This window comes from Podarcis liolepis (assembly GCF_965112155.1).
Source record: "Podarcis liolepis genome assembly, chromosome: 13".
NCBI classification, from domain to species: Eukaryota; Metazoa; Chordata; class Lepidosauria; order Squamata; family Lacertidae; genus Podarcis; species Podarcis liolepis.
Window position 1 is genome coordinate 35633524 of NC_139573.1, and position 24573 is coordinate 35658096.

General features: G+C 48.0%; 1 protein-coding gene and 1 long non-coding RNA gene across 3 annotated transcripts in view; one reads left to right on the plus strand and one right to left on the minus strand.

Moving 5' to 3' along the window:
* Positions 1-129: 129 nt before the first annotated feature.
* Positions 130-24573, minus strand: part of FAM117A (family with sequence similarity 117 member A) — a 41297-nt gene continuing 16853 nt past the window's right edge. For both annotated transcript variants that reach the window (XM_083470047.1, XM_083470048.1), the window contains exons 2-8: positions 18625-18797; positions 9591-9680; positions 7033-7146; positions 5635-5769; positions 4396-4624; positions 2626-2746; positions 130-1915 (exon numbers count right to left, since the gene is read on the minus strand). In XM_083470047.1, the coding sequence (XP_083326173.1) occupies positions 1573-1915; positions 2626-2746; positions 4396-4624; positions 5635-5769; positions 7033-7146; positions 9591-9680; positions 18625-18797 (1205 nt within the window). In that variant the 3' untranslated portion in view covers positions 130-1572. The remainder of the gene's footprint in view (positions 1916-2625; positions 2747-4395; positions 4625-5634; positions 5770-7032; positions 7147-9590; positions 9681-18624; positions 18798-24573) is intronic.
* Positions 13841-16166, plus strand: LOC310690904. Its single transcript, XR_014518270.1, has 2 exons — positions 13841-14063; positions 14162-16166. It is a non-coding gene; the product is annotated as an uncharacterized lncRNA (long non-coding RNA).

Genomic DNA, 24573 nt, shown 5'->3' on the forward strand with positions numbered 1-24573 from the left:
AAATACCAACCCAAGAACATGCCACCCATCTGTAGATTCCTTATTCTTTTTACAGAGCTGGATGAAGCTCCAACACTTCATCCAGTCCCACTGACCAATCTCAACTCAGACAAGGCACAGTACAGATACTTCAGATACCGAACAATTTTATTTTTTTAATTGGTTTAAACACCAAAATCTGCAAAAGCCTCTCCAAGACAAGGCAGTGATCCTCCAAGGCTAACATTCTTCCTTAAGCTTTTGTGATACATACATTAAAATTTACAAAACTTCAAAAGTAGCTGCAAAAATACTGTTTTCAAATAGAAAATATAGTTTCCATCTCAGGTTCAAGAAAACCTTTTCAATGCAATCCAGAGGCTTAGCAAAAAGAAGAGTTGCTTTCATTTCTAATACTTTGCAATCAAGGCATCACCAGGTTTAAGGCCTTTCACAGTTGTGCTGTGGGGGGTGGGGATGCGGGTGGCCTAAAATGTAAGTTTAAGTGAACCATGGGATCTTTGGAGTGTTCTGTGTATTAAAAAGTAGGGTTAAAGCTGAGCAGATCCCCCTGACTCATCAGCCAGAATTGTAGTAGTGTCAGACCTAACTGGACTGGCCAAATCATTACAATTTAAAAAAAAGGAAGGAAGTGGATTTGATATGCTAAGAGCTGCAATTCCACCAGGGAACTTTAGACATTGTTCTGGCTTCAGCATCAGTTTCCTTTGCCAGAACTGTTGCAAGAAATCAACTCAAGAGGTCCACTGGAAAAGATGTCTGGGGAGTGTATGAAGGGGGAGGGGGAAAAGAGAGAACATTCCCTTATTCTTACTCCATAAGGGAAGGGAGTAAGACCTCAAGAAAGGCACACAAGTTGAATATCTGTCAATTCAACTTCTAACTGTTACAGCATGACTGGAAGAGAAAATGCTTCTTTCAAGCATTTAGCTGTGTTCCAGTAATGCTAGTCTCATAGAGGGCAGGGCAGGATGCAAAATAATCTCTAGATTTCTCATTCCCTGGAAACAGATTGCCCAGCACAACTCTTGCCCAGCAGCCATCTGCTAGAGCAGCGTACACCAGTTCCTCTGGATACATGTAAACCTTTTCATCCTCCCTAGTCTGTGGAAAGCCTGAGACACATCCTTAGGATAATTCAAAACAAAACAAAACAAAACAAAACAAAACAAAACAAAACAAAACAAAACAAAACAAAACAAAACAAAACAAAACAAAACAAAACAAAACATACATGAGCTCTTGCCTCACCCAGCAAGCAAACAAGAGGAGGAAAAACCCGGTAGCTTATAGTGTGTATATTCCATCAGAGAGGATGAGGGGCTCTTTGGACATCGCAATAGCAGGACAGTGACATGAACTTGTAGGGAAACGAAGTGCTTTTAAGTACCAGGAGTCAAAAGGGAAAAAACTACTGCGGCTGCAGAAAAGTCCAGTGGCAGTCTGCATTTTTTAAGGCAGTTGCTGGAGGACTTGTGTCCTAGAAGTGCTCTGTTCTCTCCATTCCAAGGCACTCTTCTCCACAGGCCATGGAGGGACCACAGATTCATTTGGGGTCTGCCCCTCTGAGCTTCAGACAACCAGGGAGCTGTGGAAGAGGACGGTGTCTTCAGCCTGGTGCCGCTTCCAAGTCTCCAAGCTCAGCGGAGGAGATTTTGGGTTCTCCACGAAGTCGTCTCCCCTCGAGTCTTTCTGCAAACTGAGGATTGGGACCGTGTGAGTGGGCTGGCAGGAGGAGAACGTGCCTGGTGGCATGGGGCTGGGAGAGGAAGAGAAGTCTCTGAACAGGAAGTCCACACTGGGAATAAAAGGCTTCACCAGGCTGAATCGGCAAAAGGCAGAGCCAGTTGGGTTGAAGTGGACTTTGTTCTTATCGGGACAGGAGGGCAGGAAAATCTGATCAGGGCTTGGAGGCCTGGAGAGGAAGAAACCACAAGGAGAAAAGAGATGAGGAATGCAAGGATTGATGCCATCAACTGGCTGAGAGTTTCGACTGGCGGTTGTAAAGATCCTTTGCAGTGGGAACAGCAAGGAGGAGTGTGTGAAGGAAGAGAATCTTTGACGTTCCTCGTTTTGCACTTTGGGACATGGGCGGGGAATCTGTGGTCCAACAGCATCTGCAGGATCCAACTCCCATCAGCCCCAGCCATCGTGACTGATGGTTAGGAATGCTGAGGGCTGGTTGGTAGGTTGGATCATGATGTTCCCCCAACCCCAGTGGGCCACTCACAAATCAATCACTTGACATCACCATGACATTAGGAAAAGCATTCCTCCCTGCACCTTTTGCTGTTTAACCTTTCAGCCAACAGGTTCTTATAGAAAGCCCAACTTTGGGCAGAGTTTGCTGTCACGGCCAGTCAGCTGATTGTTCTTGGCAAGTAGGGCTTGCTGTTAGTCCCAATCAGGGGTACACTTTATTTCATTTGTCCCACACATATGACATCAGGTGCATGGGTGTGTATTTTGGGGGAAGCAGCCTCAGGGGTTAAATTTGGACCCCCTAATTTGGACCACAGGCCAGAAGTTTCCCAGGGCTGATCTTGGAGGAGGTGGACTGCATTGTATAAGGCTGCAGTATCTCGGCCTGCTGTGTCCCTAGAGGCAAGTACCCTTCTCACTTACGCAGCTTCCTCAAAAGCCCGGATTTTCTCACAACCCTCTGGAGGTTCCCGCTTGAACACATAGGTGTGGTTGGGACGAGGAGACAGGGCAAAAGCAAGGACTGGAGAAGTGCTGCCGTTTTCTGGCGGAAGTGGGAAAGAAAAAGAGAAAGGCTTAAATGTGACAGAGACAAATGCAGAACCAGTCATGCTGTGATGCATCTAAATGTGGAAGAATCGTTTGCATAATGTCCCATCCAGGTCATTGATTCTAAAGCTATTCTTGTTGCGTCTTCTGTGCACTCAGCTTCCTGTTTCCAACTTCTCCCTTCACCACACATTCCTGGTTTTCCTTCTTACACATTCAGGGGGCACTCCCAGAAACGCCTCCAATATTTACAAGTCCCCCCTCCATCCTTTCCCCCTTCACTGGGCTCCACAAAGCATCACAGAATACAGTGGGCTTTTCCCTGCCCTTGCTGCCATAAAAAGGTTACAAAACTAGCAGTCAGGTCCATATGTAAAGGAGAGATCATATGGCGGATGTATGGTGGGATTTTCACTATTTATCTTCATATAAGACTTGAGAAATTTGGTTTGATACACGTTACAGTCAGGAGGATTCTAAATGCCCAAATAATTAGAACGGCAATTATTTAGGAATAAAAGATGTGAAATCCTGAATGAGCAGGGTCAGATTTGGAAAGAAGTTCAAGCCAATTAAGACTGTGACCTTGTATAGGCACATCACACTGTTTGCGATCCCTAATATCCGTACTCTTCTCTTCAACTGGTTTGTGGACACTGATGATCCATGGAAAGGGAAGAGCAGGCTGGATCTCTTTATTTTAGGGTTTAATTGCTTTGAGTTAGCGATGTAGGGCAAGTCAGTAAAATGAGGTTCATGCTCCATTGCTTGCTTTTGGTTACCCTCCCTCACAATTCCAAGGCGAGTCTATGGGCATTGATGTGCTATCAGTTTTCTGGCAGGATTCAATCACATACCAGTAAATTTAGGTTGTGCAACTGAAGCCAAATAATAATAATAATAATAATAATAATAAATAATAATAATTGTTGTTGTTATTATTATTATTATTATTATTATTATTATTATTATTATTAATACCCCACCCATCTGGCTGGGTTTCCCCAGCCACTCTGGGCGGCTCCCAACAGAATATTAAAAACACGATAAAACATCAAACATTAAAAACTTCCCTAAATAGGTGTTTTCTAAAAGTCAGATAGTTTCCTTGACATCTGTCGGGAGGGCGTTCCGCAGGGCAGGTGCCACTACCTCTGCCTGGTTCCCTGTAACCTCACTTCTCGCAGGGAGGGAACTGCCAGAAAACCCTCGGAGCTGGACCTCAGTGTCTGGGCTGAATGGTGGGGGTGGAGACGCTGCTTCAGGATTGGGAGGATCTTGTGCCAAAAACAGCAACAACAAAAACCCACTTCCCCGAGAGATTGGACTTTTTGCAGTAAGCGTCTGGAAAATTGTGGGGAGACTTGCTTTGATGCAACGTCATCTACACAAACCAATCAGAACGAAGGCTCATTCAATAACCAGCGCCGTCTGACCTCCCTGCAAACAAATCAGGATGACTGTTCGATAAATAGTGATGCCTGGGGAGCACCCTATGCTGTCCTCCAGCTTCCAGGCTGTGTTCTCGTACTGTGGAGGGGGGGGGGCAAGGGGGGGCAAACAAGGCCTGGAAAAACCTCTTTAAAAAATGTGCAACTTTCTAAGGCTCCCAACATGCCTCTTACTAGCCCCCTTCTGGCTTACCTTTTCCCTTAGCTTCCGCTGGTGGCTTATCCAGCACATTGGGGGAAAGTTCCTCTGTTGCTGCTTGGGCAGGCGTGTGTGGGGACCGCCCAAAGGCAGCTGAAGGGGACGGAGAGAGAGAGAGGCTGCTGCAGCTGCTACTGCTGTGCTCCACCCGCAGCAGTAAGGCTTCTCTGGTGCTTCTCGGCAGCGGGGCTGGGGCTCTGTGGCCATCGGGAACATCCAGGATCTAGAAGGAAGACACTTCTTAAATTAATTCTGGTTCACTTAGGGCCTTTTTACCCCAGCTCTTATTTCAGGGCAGCTACTACAAGAGGGACACAGGTGGCGCTGCGGGTTAAACCACAGAGCCTAGGACTTGCCGATCAGAAGGTCGGCGGTTCGAATCCACACAACGGGGTGAGCTCCCGTTGCTCGGTCCCAGCTCCTGCCAACGTAGCAGTTCGCAAGCACGTCAAAGTGCAAGTGGATAAATAGGTATTGCTCCGGCAGGAAGGTAAACGGTGTTTCCGTGCGCTGCTCTGGTTCGCCAGAAGCGGCTTAGTCATGCTGGCCACGTGACCCGGAAGCTGTACGCCGGCTCCCTCGGCCAGTAAAGCGAGATGAGTGCCGCAACCCCAGAGTCGGCCACGACTGGACCTAATGGTCAGGGGTCCCTTTACTTTACCTTTACTGCAAGATCAACACATTTATTGGGAGGGGGGAAAAACCCAAGACCCTCTCCTGTAGCACTGCAGGCATTTCGCTATAAACAGCTGTAGTTTGCCCTCCAGAGGAGACGTTGCACATCTGCTGTGACCCAAAGGCCAGCGAGGGAAGGATGCAACGCAGCCCCAGAGTTCAAGACAACCAAATCAAACATGTGCTTAAAGTGTATTATGAACCTTTAGGTGTGGTCTGTTTCTAAGTCACGGGAGACGAGGTTAGTACCGTAGGATTCCTCAAGCATTTGGAGATTTCTTTTAAAAATAAAAATAAAATCACCATAGAAAGTCAGTGGCCCTCAATGAGAAGAAGGGGCTGGCTGTGGCTAGCTGCTGATGCTGTAGGTTCACCCTATCTGTACTTTAAAACAGCCATAACTGTTTCTAGATGAGTGTTTGGAAATTTCAGTGCAGAGAATTTCAGTGTACAGCTCAGCGTATGTCAGGAGTGGGGGCTTTGCATTCAGCTAGTGGTGCAAAAGAGGCCACAAAGGTGTGCTCTGCCCAGCAGTTTTGGGAACCAGCCGTAACTCACCCTGAGGAGCTCCTCATCTCCTTGCTCTTTCACAAACACTTCTTCCAGTTCTTGATTGAGACCGTCGAGGCTGTTGTGCAAACAGGGGCTGATCGGCGCAGGAGTCAGGGCTGGAAAGGGTGCAGGTGGGGAAACCTGCAACAAGGACATCCAGCAATGTGGTAAAACAAGCCACTGAACCTTTTTGCAAGGAAAGTATTTTCTACAGCAGTGGCTCTTTAAGGGTGTGGCGGAGCATGATGGGAAGATTCAAGGAAAATCAAACATTTAAACATTTCAGTATAGTACAGTATAAAAAAAATTCTTAATTTGCAGATTATGGATAGGTTTCTTTCCAAAATCAAGCACAGCTAGCTGTTTCTTTTAATTTCCCAATGTATTTCTTATCACTAAAGAAACTGGGTGTGGCACAAGCAAATTTTTATTCTGAAAGTTTGAGAACCACTGCTCTACAGCCAATCATGTCCTTCCCTAATTCTGAGCTTCGAATGCTCTCCTCTTTGTTTGCCCAAGGGATATTGAGAGGTCAGGGGTTGGGGACCACGCTGACGAAGAATTCTACGAAACAGTAGTCAATATCCGGAATCACTGCTCAGTGTTGGACATCGTATGTGCTGAATACACAAAGCTTCACAGCTTGTCTTTCATCGTACAAAGTCTGGTACCTTGCTTCAGTTAAAAGATTTTCAGAGACTTTGAGACAAAAGATTTCATTTTGTACTTGTTATGGTTTGAAGGAATTCTATAAAGATTGTATGTTGCGTATGTACATGGTCATCGTGTTGCCTAGACATTGACTGGGCCATGGGGGCAGGGGCAACAACATCTGGAAGGGCACTGGTCAAGTAGGTGCGTACTTAGTGGGCCTGTTCCATCACTCTGGTCTGGTATAATGCAGACTCAGAGCGCTGGTCCATGCAACCCATCCCTGACCCATCTGGCAATATGCTCTTCAAAGGTCTCTCCTAAGTCCTGCTTCCTAATGCCCTTCTAATCACATGCCTCTCAAACACAGAACCCTCTCCTTTTTTTGGTCCAAAGGATGCCGAGAGACCTGGATGCTGAGAAATGCACCTTGAATGCCTAGTTCAAAGGGCAGCTCAAGCACAATCACTTGAGCTTGGAGCAAGGCTCTTGACCTCCGCGTACACGACAGCCAGCACAGGCCAGTAGGAAGTGTGTGTGCGCCCCCCAAATTCCTCGCATTGTTTTGGGTGGGGCTGAAGAGAACGGTTTTGCCCTCCCCCACCCTGCAAACGCAGCAGCAGAACTGAGTACTTCAAACTCTTTCCCAAAAATAGCCTCGAGCTCGTCTCTTGCCAACAGTCCATCGACAGCTGGACCCTGTTTTCCTCTGGCCGGATGGGGGCAAAGAAAGGAGAGGGATGCGGTGCCTACCTTGGCTGGCGAGAGGACACTATGATCCCCCTGGACGGGGGAGCTCTGGTCTTTCTCTTTGCTATTCCGGGCACCGAGTTTCGTTCTCTGGAGCTGCTGCTTCAGTTTGGCAATCTGGGGAATGAGAAGGCAAGCTGCATTTAGAAGAGGCAAAGGACCTCACAATTTCTTCTGCCCACGCGCAACGCATGGCAAGCACAGGGGGCAACTTCTGCAAGACGCCCTTCCAGTGCCGGCTTACAGCCATGGATTTGTAGAGTTGGAAGGGACCCTGAGGGTCCTTTCGTCCAAACCCCTGCAATGTAGGAAAATAAGCAGTTGTCCCACCATGCAGGGATGAAACCTGTGGCCTTGGCATTATCAGCACCATGCTCTAAGGAGCTAAGCCATCTGGGATAACTTGCTGCCCAATTATCAGATCGTTCTGATAGGACCAGTCTTTTCTCAAGGAGGTGTCACCTTTTTAAGTCACACAGCTAGGCCTGGTTTTTTTTGCAAACGCAAGCCAGAGAAGCAGCAGCAGCAGCAGCTCTGCTTCCTGTGGGCAATGGAGGCCTCTTGTTCGCTTTGCAGGGGGCTCCCTCTGAAATCTGTGGTGCTGTTTCTGCTGTGAGTTTTGTTAAAACACCCACACAAACACAAAGAGCATACTTTCGAAAGGAAGAGGTAACACCTAATAACCACTATACATGAAACATACATACATATATATATATATATATATACACACACACACACACACACACACACACACAGTGGTGCCTCGCAAGACGAAATTAATCTGTTCCGCGAGTCTCTTTGTCTTGTGGTTTTTTCGTCTTGCGAAGCACGGCTATTAGCGGCTTAGCGGCTATTAGCGGCTATTAACGGCTTAGCGGCTTAAAGAAAAAGGAAACAAACTCGCAAGAACGTTTCGTCTTGTGAAGCAAGCCCATAGGGAAATTCGTCTTGCGGAACGACTCAAAAAACGGAAAACTCTTTCGTCTTGCGCGTTTTTCGTCTTGCGAGGTACCATTGTATATACAGTGGTACCCCGCAAGATGAATGCCTCGCAAGACGGAAAACCCGCAAGACGAAAGGGTTTTCTGTTTTGGAGGCGCTTCGCAAGACGAATTTCCCTATGGGCTTGCTTCGCGAAAGTCTTTGCTCCCCCCTGCCTGCCTTCCCGGGAGAGCGGAGAAAGGCAGCACGTTTCTCCGCTGTCCCGGACGGCTTTGGAAGGCAGGCGGTGGGGAGCAAAGACTTTCGCCCCCCGCCCGCCTTCAGAAGAGGTCCAGGACCTCTTCTGAAGGCGGGCGGGGGGCAAAAGTCTTTGTCCCCCCTGCCTGCCTTCCCAGGGGCTTTTACATCGCCCCGGACAGCGGAGAAGTCCTCCGCTGTCCTGGGTTTTTTTAAAATGTTGGGGGTGGGAAGAAAAGCCCTTGTCCCCCCCCCCCAGCCTTCAGAAGAGGTCGGGGGACAGACTGTCCCCGGACCTGGTCTGAAGGCGGTTTACATAGGAACGCATTAATTGATTTTCAATGCATTCCTATGGGAAACCGTGCATCGCAAGACGAAAAACTCGCAAGAAGAAAAAACTTGCGGAACGAATTAATTTCGTCTTGCGAGGCACCACTGTATATGTATATGATGCATCTGAAACCTGATGCATCCAATGTGTTTTACCATATAGCTTTTGTATGGGAAGAAACAAGCACTTTGAACTGTTTGAGAGAACCTGCAGAAAGCTTTGGGAGCACAGCTTATTCTCTCTCACTGGAGAAGAGACACTGTCAGGTTTATTATATTTTGGCCTCAAAGATACTTATGTGAAATCCATTGGGTGCATGAAACCTTGTTTAAAAAATAAATAATAAGCTCCATTTTTATTTTGAGGTAGTTCCAAGGCTTCTGCTAGGCACTGCAAGCAATGCTGAGGTAATGGACCAATAGCCTGAAGTTGCCTGCAGAGTCTTGTCTCTTAGGGCAAATGGGGTGCTGCTCCACCCATCGTGGCCTGTCCTCAGCCAGCCCCTACTCCCTGCCTTCTTACTTACAATCATCACAGAGAACTCAACAGGGAGGATGGTGATAAAGGCAGAATCAGCTGGCTCTGGCTCCCCCTGCTGTTGGGTTCCCTGCCTTCGCGCCCTACCAATGCGCACCAGCCGCTACTGCTTTTGGTGAGCGTGGTGCCTCCTCCCTGCCACTGCTTCTGGGGATCGCAAGCAGCACTCAGCAACTGGTTTATTACTGTAAACCATGGTTTCCCAAACTTGGGTCTCCAGCTGCTTTTGGACTACAATTCCCATCATCCCTGACTGCTGGACCTGCTAGCTAGGAATGATGGGAGTTGTAGTCCAACAGCAGCTGGAGACCTAAGCTTGGGAAAGCCTGCACAGGGCCTAGTGGGAAGGTTCCTTATTTGACAAAACTACCTGCCGATTTGTATTAGCTGTGAAGGACGCTAATTCTGGGTTTCTGGGATGCTCAACACAGGCCAGTGGCTGAGTTTCCTTTGTGCACTGTGCAGTGGGGGAAGCATCCTTTTCGTTTGGCTTGCTAAGCAGCTCTCTCACCTCTCTGCGGTGATCCACGCTACTCCACGAGGCCGAGCGCTTATGGGCAGCGGCTTTCCCCACCTCTGCTTCGTGCCAGGACACAGGAGTCTGCAAAGAAGGGAGCAAGGCGTTCAGCAGAGCACGGCCAGTCCAAGCGAGTTCCAACACGTACGTCTACTTTGCAAGAGTCATTCTGAAAACACGCCATTGGAGGGAGGAAGCGTCATGCCGAAGGGCTAATTTGTGGGACTTTGGAAAATGGGGGGGGGGGGATCACTTTCCTACGGGAACTAAGAGTACAACCACATTGCCATGCTACCTAGGAAACTCTGGCTGCTGCTCTCAGTGCATTTGGAATCCAGGACAGAATGCTTGGCTGGCGTTTCCCTACACAACGACGTTGGTATAAAATGTCATGGATTACACAGGCCTGGATGGAAAAAGCCCAACTAAAACTTTCAGGAAAGATTTGCGAACGACTTTCTATGCCTTCACATCTTCCTTGCAGAGTACGGTAGCCAAAATTCACATAGAGCTTGCGTTCCACACAAGTTGCTTTCAGGAAAATTATCCCAGAAGTGTTCCCAGAGGAGGAAAACCTTAACTCAAGAAGAGTGTTCACCCACATTTCAGCCAGTGAAGTCCAAGTGGAGCTCCATACCACTTCTTTTTGAGGGAGAATATGCCTCCCACTAGGGCTGGGTGATATGGGACGCGGGTGGCGCTGTGGCTTAAACCACAGAGCCTAGGACTTGCTGATCAGAAGGTCGGCGGTTCGAATCCCTGTGACGGGGTGAGCTCCCGTTGCTCGGTCCTTGCTCCTGCCAACCTAGCAGTTCGAAAGCACGTCAAAGTGCAAGTAGATAAATAGGTACCGCTCCGGCGGGAAGGTAAACGGCGTTTCCATGCACTGCTTTGGTTCACCAGAAGCGGCTTAGTCATGCTGGCCACATGACCCGGAAGCTGTACGCCGGCTCCCTCGGCCAATAAAGCGAGATGAGCGCTGCAATCCCAGAGTCGGCCACGACTGGACCTAATGGTCAGGGGTCCCGTTACCTTTACCTTAGGGCTGGGTGATATATCATCAAAAACCGGTTTGAAGTCCGTACTGTGATTATCAGTTTCATAATTTTCGACCTGGCAATGTATTGCAAATCTTGATGAGTATGTGCTATGCAATTCACGAAGTGTGAAAATCACCAAGTGTGAAAATCACCAAGTGTGAAAAACTGAAGCCCGCCAAGGCATCTCTCGATTCCTGCAACCCCTGTTAACTCTGCTGGCTCAGCTCTCCCCTGCCTCATACAGGGGGGCAGCGAATCACAAGAGCAGGTGCAGGCAAAAATCACAACGTGAGAAAAACCACAAAGGCAACCAACACTTCTACATGGCACCATCCTTATTTCAGACATCGTGATATATCCGTGAGACCTCCGGGTATAGGACGGTATATAAATTCAATTAATAATAATAATAATAATAATAATAATAATAATAATAATAATAATATCTGTATATTGTGATGTTTAGCTGGTGATATATCACAATGTCAAAAGCCAGATATCGCCCAGCCCTACTTCCCACATAGCCCTGCAATAACATTTCCAGCAAACTTATAGGCTTCCATGCTTGGGTCTTTATTCAGGAACCGTAGTCCATCACATCACAAAGTCTCAGGGCAATTTAACACTGCATGTACACAAAACAAACTCTTAAGAAAAATAAGCCGAATGCTACAAGCAAAATCCTAATAGACTCCAAGTAAAGGTGACAATGAAATTAGTTACTATAGGCAGAACATTATTCAAACACCAAGGAAAAGCCTTATATTCATTTTATGACACCCAGCAGCTCTCATCCAATCTCCGTGACCTGCCTGGAAGTTTATTAATATTATTTATTAAATTTATATACATTTATCAAAAGATCCCTGGGCGGTGGTACAACATTAAAACCACATCACAGAACATCTGTGATAAAAACATAATAAAAAGCATACTGATATACAGCCTAATAATAAAATAGTAGTCATCATAACAGTCCCACACTTTCACAGGACATACATAGAGTATTTAATAGCCATAGGCCTGGGTAAAGAGGAATGTTTTTGCCTGGCTCCTAAAGACATGTAATGATGGTGCCAGGCGAGCCTCTCTGGGGAGAACATTCCATAGATGGGGAGCCACCACAGAAAAGGCCCATTCTCTTGTTGCCACCCTCCAAACATCTCTCGGATGGGGGGCATAGAGAAGGGCCTCAGGTGACAAGCGAAGGGTCCGGGTCGGTTTGTATGGCAAGAGGCGATCCTTAAGGGTGAGCGTTGCACGTGTCTGTTTCCTGCTATTCAAGGGGATTGCCATGCAAGCACTGCTGGCCTGTGCTTATCAACGGCCCTCAAGGTGGGGCTGCACAGAAGCAAAGGAAGTGGTAGTGGCAGAATTGCTTAAGTTCAGGCAAACGCTTGCAGACAAGTGGCTTGCCAGACCCCCAGCATTCAAGCCCCCCCCCCCCATTTACAGGACAAGCCACCCTGTCCAACAACCCAGGTGGCTGGGCTGCTGGGACATGTTACGCTTCCATCTTGTGAGGCATGCTCCAAGACCAGCAGCAACTGAGCAATACCAGTGCAGAGAAAGCTATTAAGGACCAGTCACCCTAGAGCTCTGAACTCAAGACCATGGTCTGGGGACAGCTCTGTTTCTCCGGTTGGTCGAGCTGCCAAGGCAGCAGAAGGGGCTTTTCTATCAGCAAGACTGACCTCCCTAGAAAGGCTGTTGTAAAACAGGAAATCTGGCAGCCATTTTTAATGTTTTTTTGTTTAAACAGCCCTGTTGAACAACCCTGCAGCAGCAAAGGATGCCCTAGGCTGGAAAGTTAGCTCGAACCGCTACAAATCCTGACCGGTACAGGCCTTGCAAGTGGCGGGAGAGGAGTTGCAAGGGGCAGGACCCAGACATTTTGTGGAATTGTAGAATGCCAATGACTCCCCCCCCCCCCCCACATTTCATGCCAGAAAAAAAATGTGGCCACAAGTGTTGATGCAGAGCCAAGAGTTACCGCCCAACCCTTCAGCAATGCTTTTCGGGAGCAGGAGCAAATAGCAACCGCCACTCGAGGTATTTTTAAAACCTCAAGATAAACCCTTATCTTTCAGGTTATGAAGTGCTGGTCACGAGGGGGAAATTCCACCCATGCCGTCGGTGTGGGGGAGGCTAACACCCCCCCATGCGGCAGCGACGTCTCAAAAAACTATTTGCAGGTGAAACTGCTGCACCCTGGTGCAAGCTTCCTGCCCCGGTTGCAAGAACAGCTGAGCTGCCCTGCCTGGAAACCCCACATCATGCTGCAGCGGAGAGCCCAGAAAGCTTTGTTTTATTTTGCTTCCTTGCTGAAATGCACATCGGCCGGCAGATTTCATGCCTGTCCTGGGCTCAAGGAAAGCTGTAGGCGGCCTCCATTCCTAAAGTGTACACAAGAGCTTTGAGGTGTATATGGAAAAAACATTGCTCTAAAAAGAATATGTTGACATGCATGGATTAAGTATGTAAAGTATAAGTGAGAATAATAATTAGACGTGGCTATAAGAGATGTATTGTCCAAAGAATGCAATGACAGTATTTAAATCTGAGCTAAAGGAAGTCGAGTCGTGGTGGAGGGAAGTCATGGGGGTATGTAGGGTTTATGTTACAGGCAACCAGGCAGAGGGCCTTCTCGGTAGTGACACCTGCCCTGTGGAACGCCCTCCCCAGCAGATGTCAAAGAGAACAACAACTACCAGACTTTTAGAAGACATCTGAAGGCAGCCCTGTTTAGGGAAGCTTTTAATGTTTGATGCGTTACTGTATTTTAATATTTTGTGGGAAGCTACGCAGTGGGGTATAAATAATAAAATATTGTTGTTGTTATGTTTACAGGGTAGGGGGTACATGTATTTTCTTTAGTTTAATTTTGTACAGTGCTACCTCGGGTTAAGTACTTAATTCGTTCCGGAGGTCCGCACTTAACCTGAAACTGTTCTTAACCTGAAGCACCACTTTAGCTAATGGGGCCTCCTGCTGCCGTCGCGCTGCTGGAGCACAATTTCTGTTCTCATCCTGAAGCAAAGTTCTTAACCTGAAGCACTATTTCTGGGTTAGCGGAGTCTGTAACCTGAAGCGTATGTAACCTGAGGTACCAGTGTATTAGTATTAGTTTACTTGATTTTAATTTTCTGTAACATTTATTAAGAAATAAATAAAAATTAAATAAAAATAATCAAGTGTGCACTGGCTAGGGGGTGGAGAGGGAATGTGGGGCAGGAGAGAACACCCCCCTGCAGCTCTTGGTGCTGCTGCCACTGGGGAGGCCTGGCTTAGAGCACCCTGCCCTTGCAGGCCCAGCCTTCTGCCATGAGGCAGGAAGTTTCCAAACACGTTATTCTAGTGGTGGCCAAACAGCTTCCGCCGAGCAGGAGAGAAGGGGAGGAAAGTGCTTTGAGAAGACAACCACAAGGTCTGAAACCACAAGGTCAGATAATCTGCAGGGAAGGGCGTGCCTCTCGAGTCTCATCCCCAAGGCTATAAATATAAATAAATCCTTTGTCTTCACAGCAGAAAGCGAGCCACAGCACCCACAGAAAAGCAGGAGGTTTGGGAGGCTCTGTTGAAACGTTAAACCAGCTCTTGCACACAAGAGAAAAAAAAGGATTTCAGGCACTCGCTTCACCTGCGACCTGAGCTTGCGCAGTCTACCCCAAGATCCCCACGCCTCAAGGGAGAGAGGCGGCGAAGTGGGCGCAGCACCAGAACAGCAGGCTGCACAAAGAACGTGCCGGCCTTGGGCTAGGGAGACTCGGGTTGAAGTCCTTGGCTGGCCCAGTCAACTTTTAAGAAAGGCTCTCAACCGAGCTTATCTAAAAGGGTTGTTGCAAGGATGAAAACGGGGCAACCCCCAAGTACCTTGGTCTGGGGCACGTTCAGTAAGGAAGCCTTTGTGGTTGTCAAGACTGGCTGCGTGTCTTGGCTAAACCAACATTACAGTCACTGTGCAGGGGCTACCCTAGAACTGCCTTGCACAGGTGGACTTGCATAGCTCTGATCCAACCTCTTCTGTAAGGGTCATAGGTCAGGACTAGAGCAGCTACTTTTCATGCAGAAAGTCCCAGGTTCCATCCTCATCTTCTCTACCTAAGCTTGGGAAGACCCACACCAGAAAAGCTTTGCAGGCTGCTGCCAGTCAGTGTTGGCAATACTAGACGGACTACAGGCCCAACTCAATGTAAGGAAGCTTCCCGTGTACTTCTTTGGTCACCCGGATCAGCAGATGCCATAGGGCTGTAGGTTCCAACATCGCAGGAGACCTAAGGCCTGGCTCTTGCAGAAGCGGTCCAATTGCGGGAAGACTCCACCACTTCACATACACATCAGTACTCCCTGCAGGCCCTCCCAACTCCCTGCACTTGGAAGTCTAGCATGTCAGGAAGAAAGGGTTTTCAAGTTCTCCATGAGAAGGAGCTTCATTTTTATAAAAGCCTATTCAGCAACGTGAGACTTCACGCATGGTTTGAAGAGGTATGGCGCAGGCACACATTTACCGCTGCACCGAAAACCAGCCCAAAGTCTGGCCAGGAGGGACAGCACGCTTGGTGATGGCACCGCCATTTTGGAATTCTATCCCCAGGGAAACCTGCCCGGCCACTGCTTTGCAGCTTCAGGCTCCTGATTAACAGGTTTGTTTTTCCAGGATTTAATACCTCGGGGCCAGTTATGTTGTATTTTTATAGCTTCGCTGGGCTGCTTTTCCAGCTCCCGCCATGCTGTTAACTTTGCCTAATGGTGGGTTGTTGTTTTTTTTTATGGATCTGCCTCCTTTCCAAGCTGTTGTTACTCCGAGTACCTCTCTTAATGGATGAAACGTTGAACCCTGCAGGGAGCCACTCAAGCTAATGTACCTATTTGGTCACTGCTTGTGAAGCTGGTTTTGTAATACGTTCTCTATCTAGGCACTCCAATTAAAAAGGCTAGATTCATCTCCAGCTGAAAGGGGCCGAGGCTGTCCTTTTGTCTCAGAAGGACCATTTGTTGCTCTGCAGAAATATTTATGGGTTGCCAAGGCTTCCTCGATGGCTGGAGGCTCCCCGCTCCACCCGGGGAGCACACACGCCTCGCCCTGAGCAAGCCTCTCTTCCATCGCAAGAGCCCTCGTTCTCAAAAGCAGCGCATGGCACACAGCCCTGAGAAATGTTATATAAGGGTTTTGGCCCAGGGCGGCGAGCCGAGCTGAAAGAGCCTCAGAGCACGGAGCCCCTTTCCAGGAGGACAGCTGCCTCTGCAACAAAAGCCAAGGAAAAGTCAAGCGTTGCCTCTAACCAGCAGAAGCACAACAGGGAAGGCCTTCCCTAGAAAGCCAGACACAAAGAGCAGGGCTTGAGACTGAGGACAGCACTCTCACCCAGCCTGGGCATGCATGCATCTTGCAGGGAAAGGCATTTAGACTTCGAGTTCACCCGGCTCAATGTTTTCCAGCAGAATTTTTTTTTTTTTGCACAATCTAAGTTAAATTTTAAAAGTCCAGCTTAAACCCTTGCACATCTGGTTTTACAAGAGGGTTGCAAAACAGTGACCGGGATATTCCCCTCCCTGGGTGCATAGCCTTGGTTTAGCTTCAGCCAAAGGGAAAGGCGGCTGGGCAATGCTGTTGCTGAACAAAAGATGGTCGGCACTGAGGGTTCTCAGTACAGTGGTACCTTGGGTTACAGACGCTTCAGGTTACAGACGCTTCAGGTTACAGACTCCGCTAACCCAGAAATAGTGCCTCGGGTTAAGAACTTTGCTTCAGGATGAGAACAGAAATCGTGCTCCAGCGGCGCGGCAGCAGCAGGAGGCCCCATTAGCTAAAGTGGTGCTTCAGGTTAAGAACAGCTTCAGGTTAAGAACGGACTTCCAGAAGGAATGAAGTTCTTAACCCGAGGTACCACTGTACAGTCGCAGGCTGTTGGAGACAGCCCTCACTCCAAGCCCAGCAAATCCATTTCTGCTCATGGGTTGCTTTCTCCAGGTTGGGGGTATTGCTGTTTGGCCAAAAGACACAAACCACACACACAGAGTTTTATTTTTAAGTACTTTCGCTTCTGACTTCAGGCCCCACTTTAAAGTTCCTTAATGCTTCCTACTCTTCCTTACAACGTACAGCCACCAAATGTGGAGACAGAATATGGGTTGTAGCGTTGGAAGGGACCCTGAGGATCTAGTCCAGGCTTCCTCAATCTCGGCCCTCCAGATGCTTTCGGCCTACAACTCCCATGATCCCTAGCTAGCAGGACCAGTGGTCAGGGATGATGGGAATTGTAGTCTCAAAAACATCTGGAGGGCCGAGGTTGAGGAAACCTGATCTAGTCCAACCTCCTGCCAATACAGGAATAGTCAGCTGTCCCATACGGCGATTGAACCCGTAACCTGATAATTAGAACAAAGAGGCTACGTTCAGCTACTGGGTTGAATGCCTGGGAAGTGCACACCTGCCTTTTACCTGCCTCTCCAACCAAACAACCCGGTAGCACCCTTTAAGGACTAACAGACATATTAAATGCTTTTGTGGAGTGTAGCAAGGATGGGGAACTGGACTGCAACGCTCGTTGCCCGTCATCCAGCAACTGATGCCTCCTTAGCAACCGCCTCTCGCTTCCCATCAAGCACTGTCTGCTTGACAACCGTGTGGGCTGCAACTAAGATGAAAGCAGAGGTTCTTCAGATCACCTGCATCGCCACAGAAGCCAAACCCCGTGGTTGTGCAACACAACTGCAAAACAGCCCCTCCAGGCTAGGCCTGGGCGATATATCAATATATCGCCCAGGACCGGGATGAGGAGCAGACCGCGATGTCGACTTCACTCAGCGGTATATTGCTGGTGAAACTGACACCGCCTCCGAGTCCCTCTGCTAGCGACTTCCTCCAGCAAGCGCTGCTAGCAGAGGGACTTCACCAGCAATATATCATACTGTGCAGAGGGAGGGGGGAAATCTGCATTGGTGAGGCGCCAATACAGCTTGTTCCTCCCTATGCATCTTTTAACTGCCCAGCTGAGGAGTGAGCTAACCTCAGCCGAGCAGTTAAAGGCTCCGCCAGCCCAGTGCTGGCTCTCACACAAACGGGGAGAGCACCAGGGATGGCTCAGTGGGGGCTCGGGAGCCCTCCCACGCCCCAGCTGAGCTGCACAAACAAACTGCCTTGTCCCAGTCCGCTAGGCAAGGGGCAAAGCTGCCTCAGTTCGCACGGTGAGAGCTGCGGCAATTTCAACCATGCCTCACAAGCGGAGGCCAATGCAGCTTGTTTTTCAACATCGTGGTATATCGCCCGACCGCGATGTTTGGCTGGTGATATACCGCGATGCTGAAAAACTGTTATCGCCCAGCCCTGCTCCAGGCATCTCTTGCCTGTAGCCAAGGGCCACTCCTGGGAGATGGAAGGGGAAAGTTCCCCCCAAGACTTTGCATGGTGTTTACTGGGGCTGGGCACCAAGATTGCCATACTGCAGACAGAACTGTACGGGACTTGGCAACAAATTGGAAGTTTGCAATAAGGCAGGAGACTGTGCTGGGGTGAGTAGGACTGAGAGATATCTGGTTTTCAACATTGTGATATACCAACAGCTGAACACCACGATGTTCAACTCTGGAATGTATCTTGGCTGCTTCTTCCTTCCCACCTTAGGTTCCTTTTGCCTGCCTGCCTGCGACTTTGCTGTCTGCAGGCCATTTGAACTGGCACGCTTTATCGCCAGCTCAGATTGTCTGAAACCAGTATAGTGATGTGAACACCATAATCGTTTCAGATAATTTCTCAATGCATCACTCAGCTCCGCGCAGGACAAGGTGAACCTCTGACCTGATCTGGCAAAAGCTTTTCTTACGAAGCGGTTAAGTTGAGAGGGCTCGTGTAAACACATCGCTGGTGATCCCAGCCTGACCTCTGGAAACACCAGCCCAACCAGGCAACATCTCCTGCCACCTTCAGGATCTGCCCCATCATCCCTCCATGATCTCCCACTGTCCCTGCAAAAAGGTAGCTCCAGTACCTGGGTGGATTTGTCACTCATATGCGCTACGGCAGCTCCTTCCGCATCCCGAGGCCACTGGCCCAAGAGGTACGATCCAAGGACGGTGTCTAGGGAGGAAGTGCGCCTCACCCGGGGGGGCCTGTTCCGGCAGGCCTTCTCGACCGGACCGGCCGCAGCACATGGGACACTGGCTGGAGAGGAAGGAAGAGAAACAAGTTAAGAATTCGAAGCATCACTCCTAAATCTCTTCTACCTGCAGCAGGAGCTTATCTGTAGTGTAGGGAAGTGTAGCTCAGTGAGGGGGCAAACTACAATTCCCAGGCAGCCAAATCCTTTAAATGTATGGTGCGTGGGCCGGCCATATTGAAGTGACAGGTCTGAAAAGGCTACAATATGATTTTCCTAACCTTTCTGGTGTGTGTGCTTCTGAATAAGCAACAAGAACTAAATCAAAAACCCCCAAAGGGAAGGAACATTTATTAGCAGATTCCCTCCGCACCCTGCCGAATCTCACGACAATTTTGCAAATGGACGGGGCTGCTGCGTCAATGTTTTGGCATTTGCCGTTCATATAATTTCGACACTTTATCTGTTCATTGCCAGAGGTGCCTTAGGTTCCCCATTTCGAGGGAACCCTGGATGTAAATTCCACAGAGAATATATTGTTTTGTTTGCTCTCGCTTGTTTGATAAACTCAGAGGCTGTGAAAAGTAACGAGGATTAACATTGGAATGATTTGTGGGAACTATCACGAAAATTATGAAAGCAGTAGAGGTATGAGATGATCAGAGCCCCCAACCTCAGAACATGGGAAGATACCTCCTTTTTAAAAAAATATAATTTGGCATAATACTTGGACTGTTTGATTATTGAATAATATGTATAATTTGGAATATTTAATATGGTTTGATTGGATTGTTAAAGTGGAAAATTTAATAAATAGTATTTTTTTAACAAAATAGATTCCCCATTTGGATACTCCAGCTTGTTCAAAATTCAGCACCTAGAGTACTATTATTAATTCATTTTTTATTATTATTAGAATTTATATACCACCCTATACCATAGCTGCCAAGTGTCCCTTATTTGAAGGGACAGTCCCTTATTCCAGCGCCATGTCCCGCTGCTGTCCCTTATTGATGATGTCCCTTAAATTTCAAAGGAAGCAGCTCCTCTCCCTCCCTCCTTGCCAGCCAGGGAGGAGGGAGGCTCCAACTGTGTTGCTTGGCTGTGTTCCTCACCCAATAAGAAGTCTAAGAACGACTGGGGGGTGGAGCTTGCATGCCTTGTGTGTGGCTAGTTAATGCAAGCTGAGGGGTTTTTTGAATGCTGGACACCATTTTGCTGCATATGCTGCTGCAAACTTTGCAGTGCAAAGCCAGGCCGGGGAGCCATCTTAAGTTGAGGCTGCATAGGCCTTGTGGTGCATGTGATTCAGATTCTATTCAGTTGAACCTCTGGTTACAAAGTTGGTTGGACAGTGTTCTCGAAGCTACCAGCATGAATTTGACCAGACTGCAGGAGGACAGGAAGACTGGAGTGCCTGGAACAGGTGAGGCTGCAAGTCCCTTATTTTGGCTGCTGGTCCCTTATTTTCAAATCTGTAAGTTGACAGCTATGCCCTATACCCGGGGGTCTCAGGGTGGTTCACATAATAAAATCAAGATATAGAAACACAAAATACCTAATAAAAATAAAAACAACCACCCAATTACACACACACCTCCAATTTTAAAAGGGCATAGGATGTAAATCGGATCAACCAAGTGCCTGGTTAAAAAGGAACGTTTTTGCCTGGCGCCTAAAGGTGTATAATGAAGGCTCCAGGCAAACTTCCCTGGGGAGAACATTCCACAGACTTTACCAAAGCTTGGATTTTGTTTTTTGGACTACGGAGCTCTCTAATGTTGTGCCATCTACATTGGCTCCGTTCCCAAGTATAATCCAAAGTGCTAATTTTGACCTTTAAAGCCCACACTTTGGGGCCAGGCTCTCCTTAAGGCTGCCTCCTCCCACTTGGATGGCATTTGACGCCCTTCTCTGTGAACCCTCGCCATCCAAGATGTGGCCGGTGGGCACATGGAATTAAGGCCTTCTCTGCAGCGGTTCCCGGGTTTGGGAACTCTTCCCCAAGGAAAGCTCATGTGGAAGATGGTCAATGAGCCCTACTTTTTATGGAAGACACGTTCACAGGCTCAAAAGGCTATCTGGTCCAAGCCCAGTTTCAAGAACCCTAAGAAGGGAGAGCAGGAGGGGTCCTGATGTTGCCAAACAACCGTCAGGACCTTGACAGCAGACCGAATAGGCACCCTGGTCAGCTGGCCAAGCTTCCCCACTATAGTGAGTTGTATTAGAGTAAAATGTACTGTATTTCTATGCACAGCGCACACACCAGCATGCACAAATTTCATGCAAATCTGAGTGGCTCTTTTTACTCCGCTGATCCTCTCTTGATTTGCTTATAAGATGCTCAGTCAAAACTCTGCTTTTGCTCGTCAGCAACTCAATTCTTTTTCCTTTTATTGCTATCAACCTCCTGTTACTTGTTGTGCCGTTTTATTGCTTTCATTGCTTATTTACTGTAGCCAATTTAAAATTTGTTCGACTATTTAATTATTGCTGGCATTTGGAATTCCAGGACGCAAAGGCTGCCACGCATGGTTAATACTTTACTGTGAACGCAACTCTCCTTACCATGTACAGCAGCGACAAGCCAGGATATCTGGCTATAGCTTTACGATGGACCATTTGTTTAGCTCAAACGAGCCATGAGAATAAACCTTGGCTCTGCACTGTGGTTTGTTTGGAGCAAAACACCACGATCAGACAGAAAGCTAAGCCTAGAAGTGCGGTTTGCAACTCCTGTGCGCATGTTAGGGGAGAAACAAAACAGGACCCCTCTCTGTGTTCACAGCATATTCCTAGCTACGGTTTACTGTGACAGGCAAACCGGGACAAAGTCAGGAAGAGCTCACTTTTCTACCTTGAAGCGCCGACGCAACAGGTCAGCTTTCTAGACGCAGGAGCTACCAACAAGTTTCCAAGCGTTTCTTTAAGTCCTGTACAAGTCAGTTGGAAAGTGTGCACCTGTAAACAAAGCACTACTACTGCCCTTCCCCTTTAAGACAGACAGGCAGCAACAACTGTTTCCGAGCACAATTCAAAGTGTTGGTGCTGACCTTTAAAGCCCTAAATGGCCTCCGTCCAGTATACCTGAAGGAGTGTCTCCACCCCCATCATTCTGCCTGGACACTGAGGTCCAGTGCCTAGGGCCTTCTGGCAGTTCCCTCACTGTGAGAAGCCAAGTTACAGGGAACCAGGCAGAGGGCCTTCTCGGTAGTGGCACCCGCCCTGTGAAATGCCCTCCCACCAGATGTCAAAGAGAACAACTACCACCAGACTTTTAGAAGACATCTGAAGGCAGCCCTTTGTGGGAAGCTTTTAATGTTTAATAGACTATTGTATTTTAATATTCTGTTGGAAGCCGCCCAGAGTGGCTGGGGAAACCCAGCCAGATGGGCGGGGTATAAAAATAAATTTTATTATTATTACTACATAGCTCAGTTGGTGGAACGTGAAACTCTTAGTCTCAGGGTTATGGGTTCGAATGTCACGTTGGGCAAAAAGATTCCTGTGCTGCAGGGGGTTGGACTAGATGACCCTCATGGGTCCCTTCCAACTCTGAACCTATGCGTGAAAAGGACTGGCTGCACCTCCCCTGGGTTTTTCCAAAGGGAAAGGCGGACTCACACCTCCTTTGCAACAGAGGCAATCTAAGCACCTTCTGAACAAACTGCACCTGTATCCAATTTAGCGTGAGAAACACGCCCCCCCCCCCAATCCACTGGCTTGCTCAGTGGCCTTGGGCTATTCTCTCAGCTGAACCTTCCGCACAGGCTTAGAGATGAAATAGGAGATGAGATGGTGTAACACCTAGCCCTTGGGACAGACATCTAATTGCATCTTAATACCTTTGCTTCCCAATTGCTTCTGAACAGGAATGCATCCCCTCCTCTTATTTTCAGACTGTACGCATGTAGGCTGGGCCTGGTGTAGGCCTCCCCATCCCAGCCCCCCAAATTATTAAAAGGACTTGCAACTATTTTCTTAGCAAAATGATGATTACTATTTCCTTGACTGTGCTGGGGCAAGTCTATTTTATGCACTTATTTCTGATGCCAACGGCTGCAGCCATATTTAGGAACAGCTGTGCGCTGTGAACATTCCTGCTTCCCAGCATTCCCAGTCCCTGGTCCCCAGCATTTCTGGAAGTTGATAGGCTAAGCCTCAGTTCGGGGACCCAAGATCTCAGCTTTGTCAAGCCATAGCTTGTTGGCAGGGGAGGAACGAGACCACAGCTCAGTTGTAAAAGCACAAACTTTGAAGGCAAAAGGTCTTAACCCCTAGCATCTCCTGGTAGGAATAGGAGATACCCCCTCCTGGAAACTTAGACTGTCATCAGAAGCGGACACCCCTGAGCAATGATCCAACTTTATCTAAAGCCACTAGGTAGACTTAGGCAGGCCACGGTGCCTGATCTTAAGTGTTAATTATAGCAGGTTTTATTACTGAAACCTCAAGAGCCTCTGCTTTTTTTATTTCAGATGCACGGGGCCAGCTCATTGGCAAAGGAAGCACACTGTACAGCGCTCACAAGTGCTATTAACCACATGGGTCCTGAGCGGCATATATGTGACATTCGCCATTGTCAATGCCTCCATCATCTACCTTGCAAAGCCACCTCAAGAAACTTGACGGATGGATATAAGGCAAGCTGTGCCCTGAACAGCGTTGCATGCAGTTTAATCATAATGGAGACTCAAGACACGTAGGAAGCTTTGCCTTGTGCAGAGTCAGGCCCCTTAAAAACAGAAGAGATCAGGCCATAGGCCAATCTAGTCCAGCATCACAGGGGCCAAGTAGATGCCTATGGGAAACCTGCAAGGAGGACCCAGGTGCAACTGCGCTCTCTCCACCAGTGTTAGAAACACAGATATAAGCTAGGGGCCAAATGGCTCCTTAAACCAAGGTTGCAGTTGCCAAAATGGAACGTCTAGTTGCCATTTGGGGGCAAGATGGCTGTAAAGTCTTTATTTTTCAAATGACTGTGATTGATCCGCAGTTAAACATCTGGCTAGTTCAGATGACAACTTGAGCTAGATTGAGATCTTTGAGAATTCAAAGAAGAAAAGTCACTTGCTCCAGAAACAGTCCACATATATACAGTGATACCTTGGGTTAAGAACTTAATTTGTTCCGGAGGTCCGTTCTTAACCTGAAGCTGTTCTTAACCTGAAGCACCACTTTAGCTAATGGGGCCTCCTGCTGCCGCCATGCAATTTCTGTTCTCATCCTGAAGCAAAGTTCTTAACCCGAGGTACTATTTCTGGGTTAGCAGAGTCTGTAACCTGAAGCGTCTGTAACCTGAGGTACCACTGTATTGGCCTATTCAGACCTCTTTTCGTTAATGGCGACTGCTCCTGCTCAGGCTGCACAGAAAAAGCATTTTGGTTCCAGACGTTCATTCCGATTGTGCAGATAAATGTAACTGATAGAATCCTACAGGCTGGGGTATTAGTGAGTCACAACAGTCCAGGCAGAAGACAGATTATTTCCACACACGGAGGCCTATCTCTGCATCCTATTTCTAGGCAAGCAAGGTTCATGGTTGCAGTTCAAGGACACATTCCAGCCATGCAAAACAAATACACTTAAGGAAAATGTGGCCTGGGGAAGAGCCTTGGGGGCCACACGGAAAGGCATGGAGGGCTGCATTTAGACCCCAGAAGTTGCCCATCATCCAAGCAGCGTTAGAAACTGAGATATGAAAGCTAGGAGCTAAATGACACCTTAAACCTAAGTTATGGGCGCAGCAATGGAATGTCTAGGCACACATTTTTTAATAACAATACAAAGCTGAAAATGAATGAACTGCAGCTAAAATATTATGCTCATTTTTCACATGGC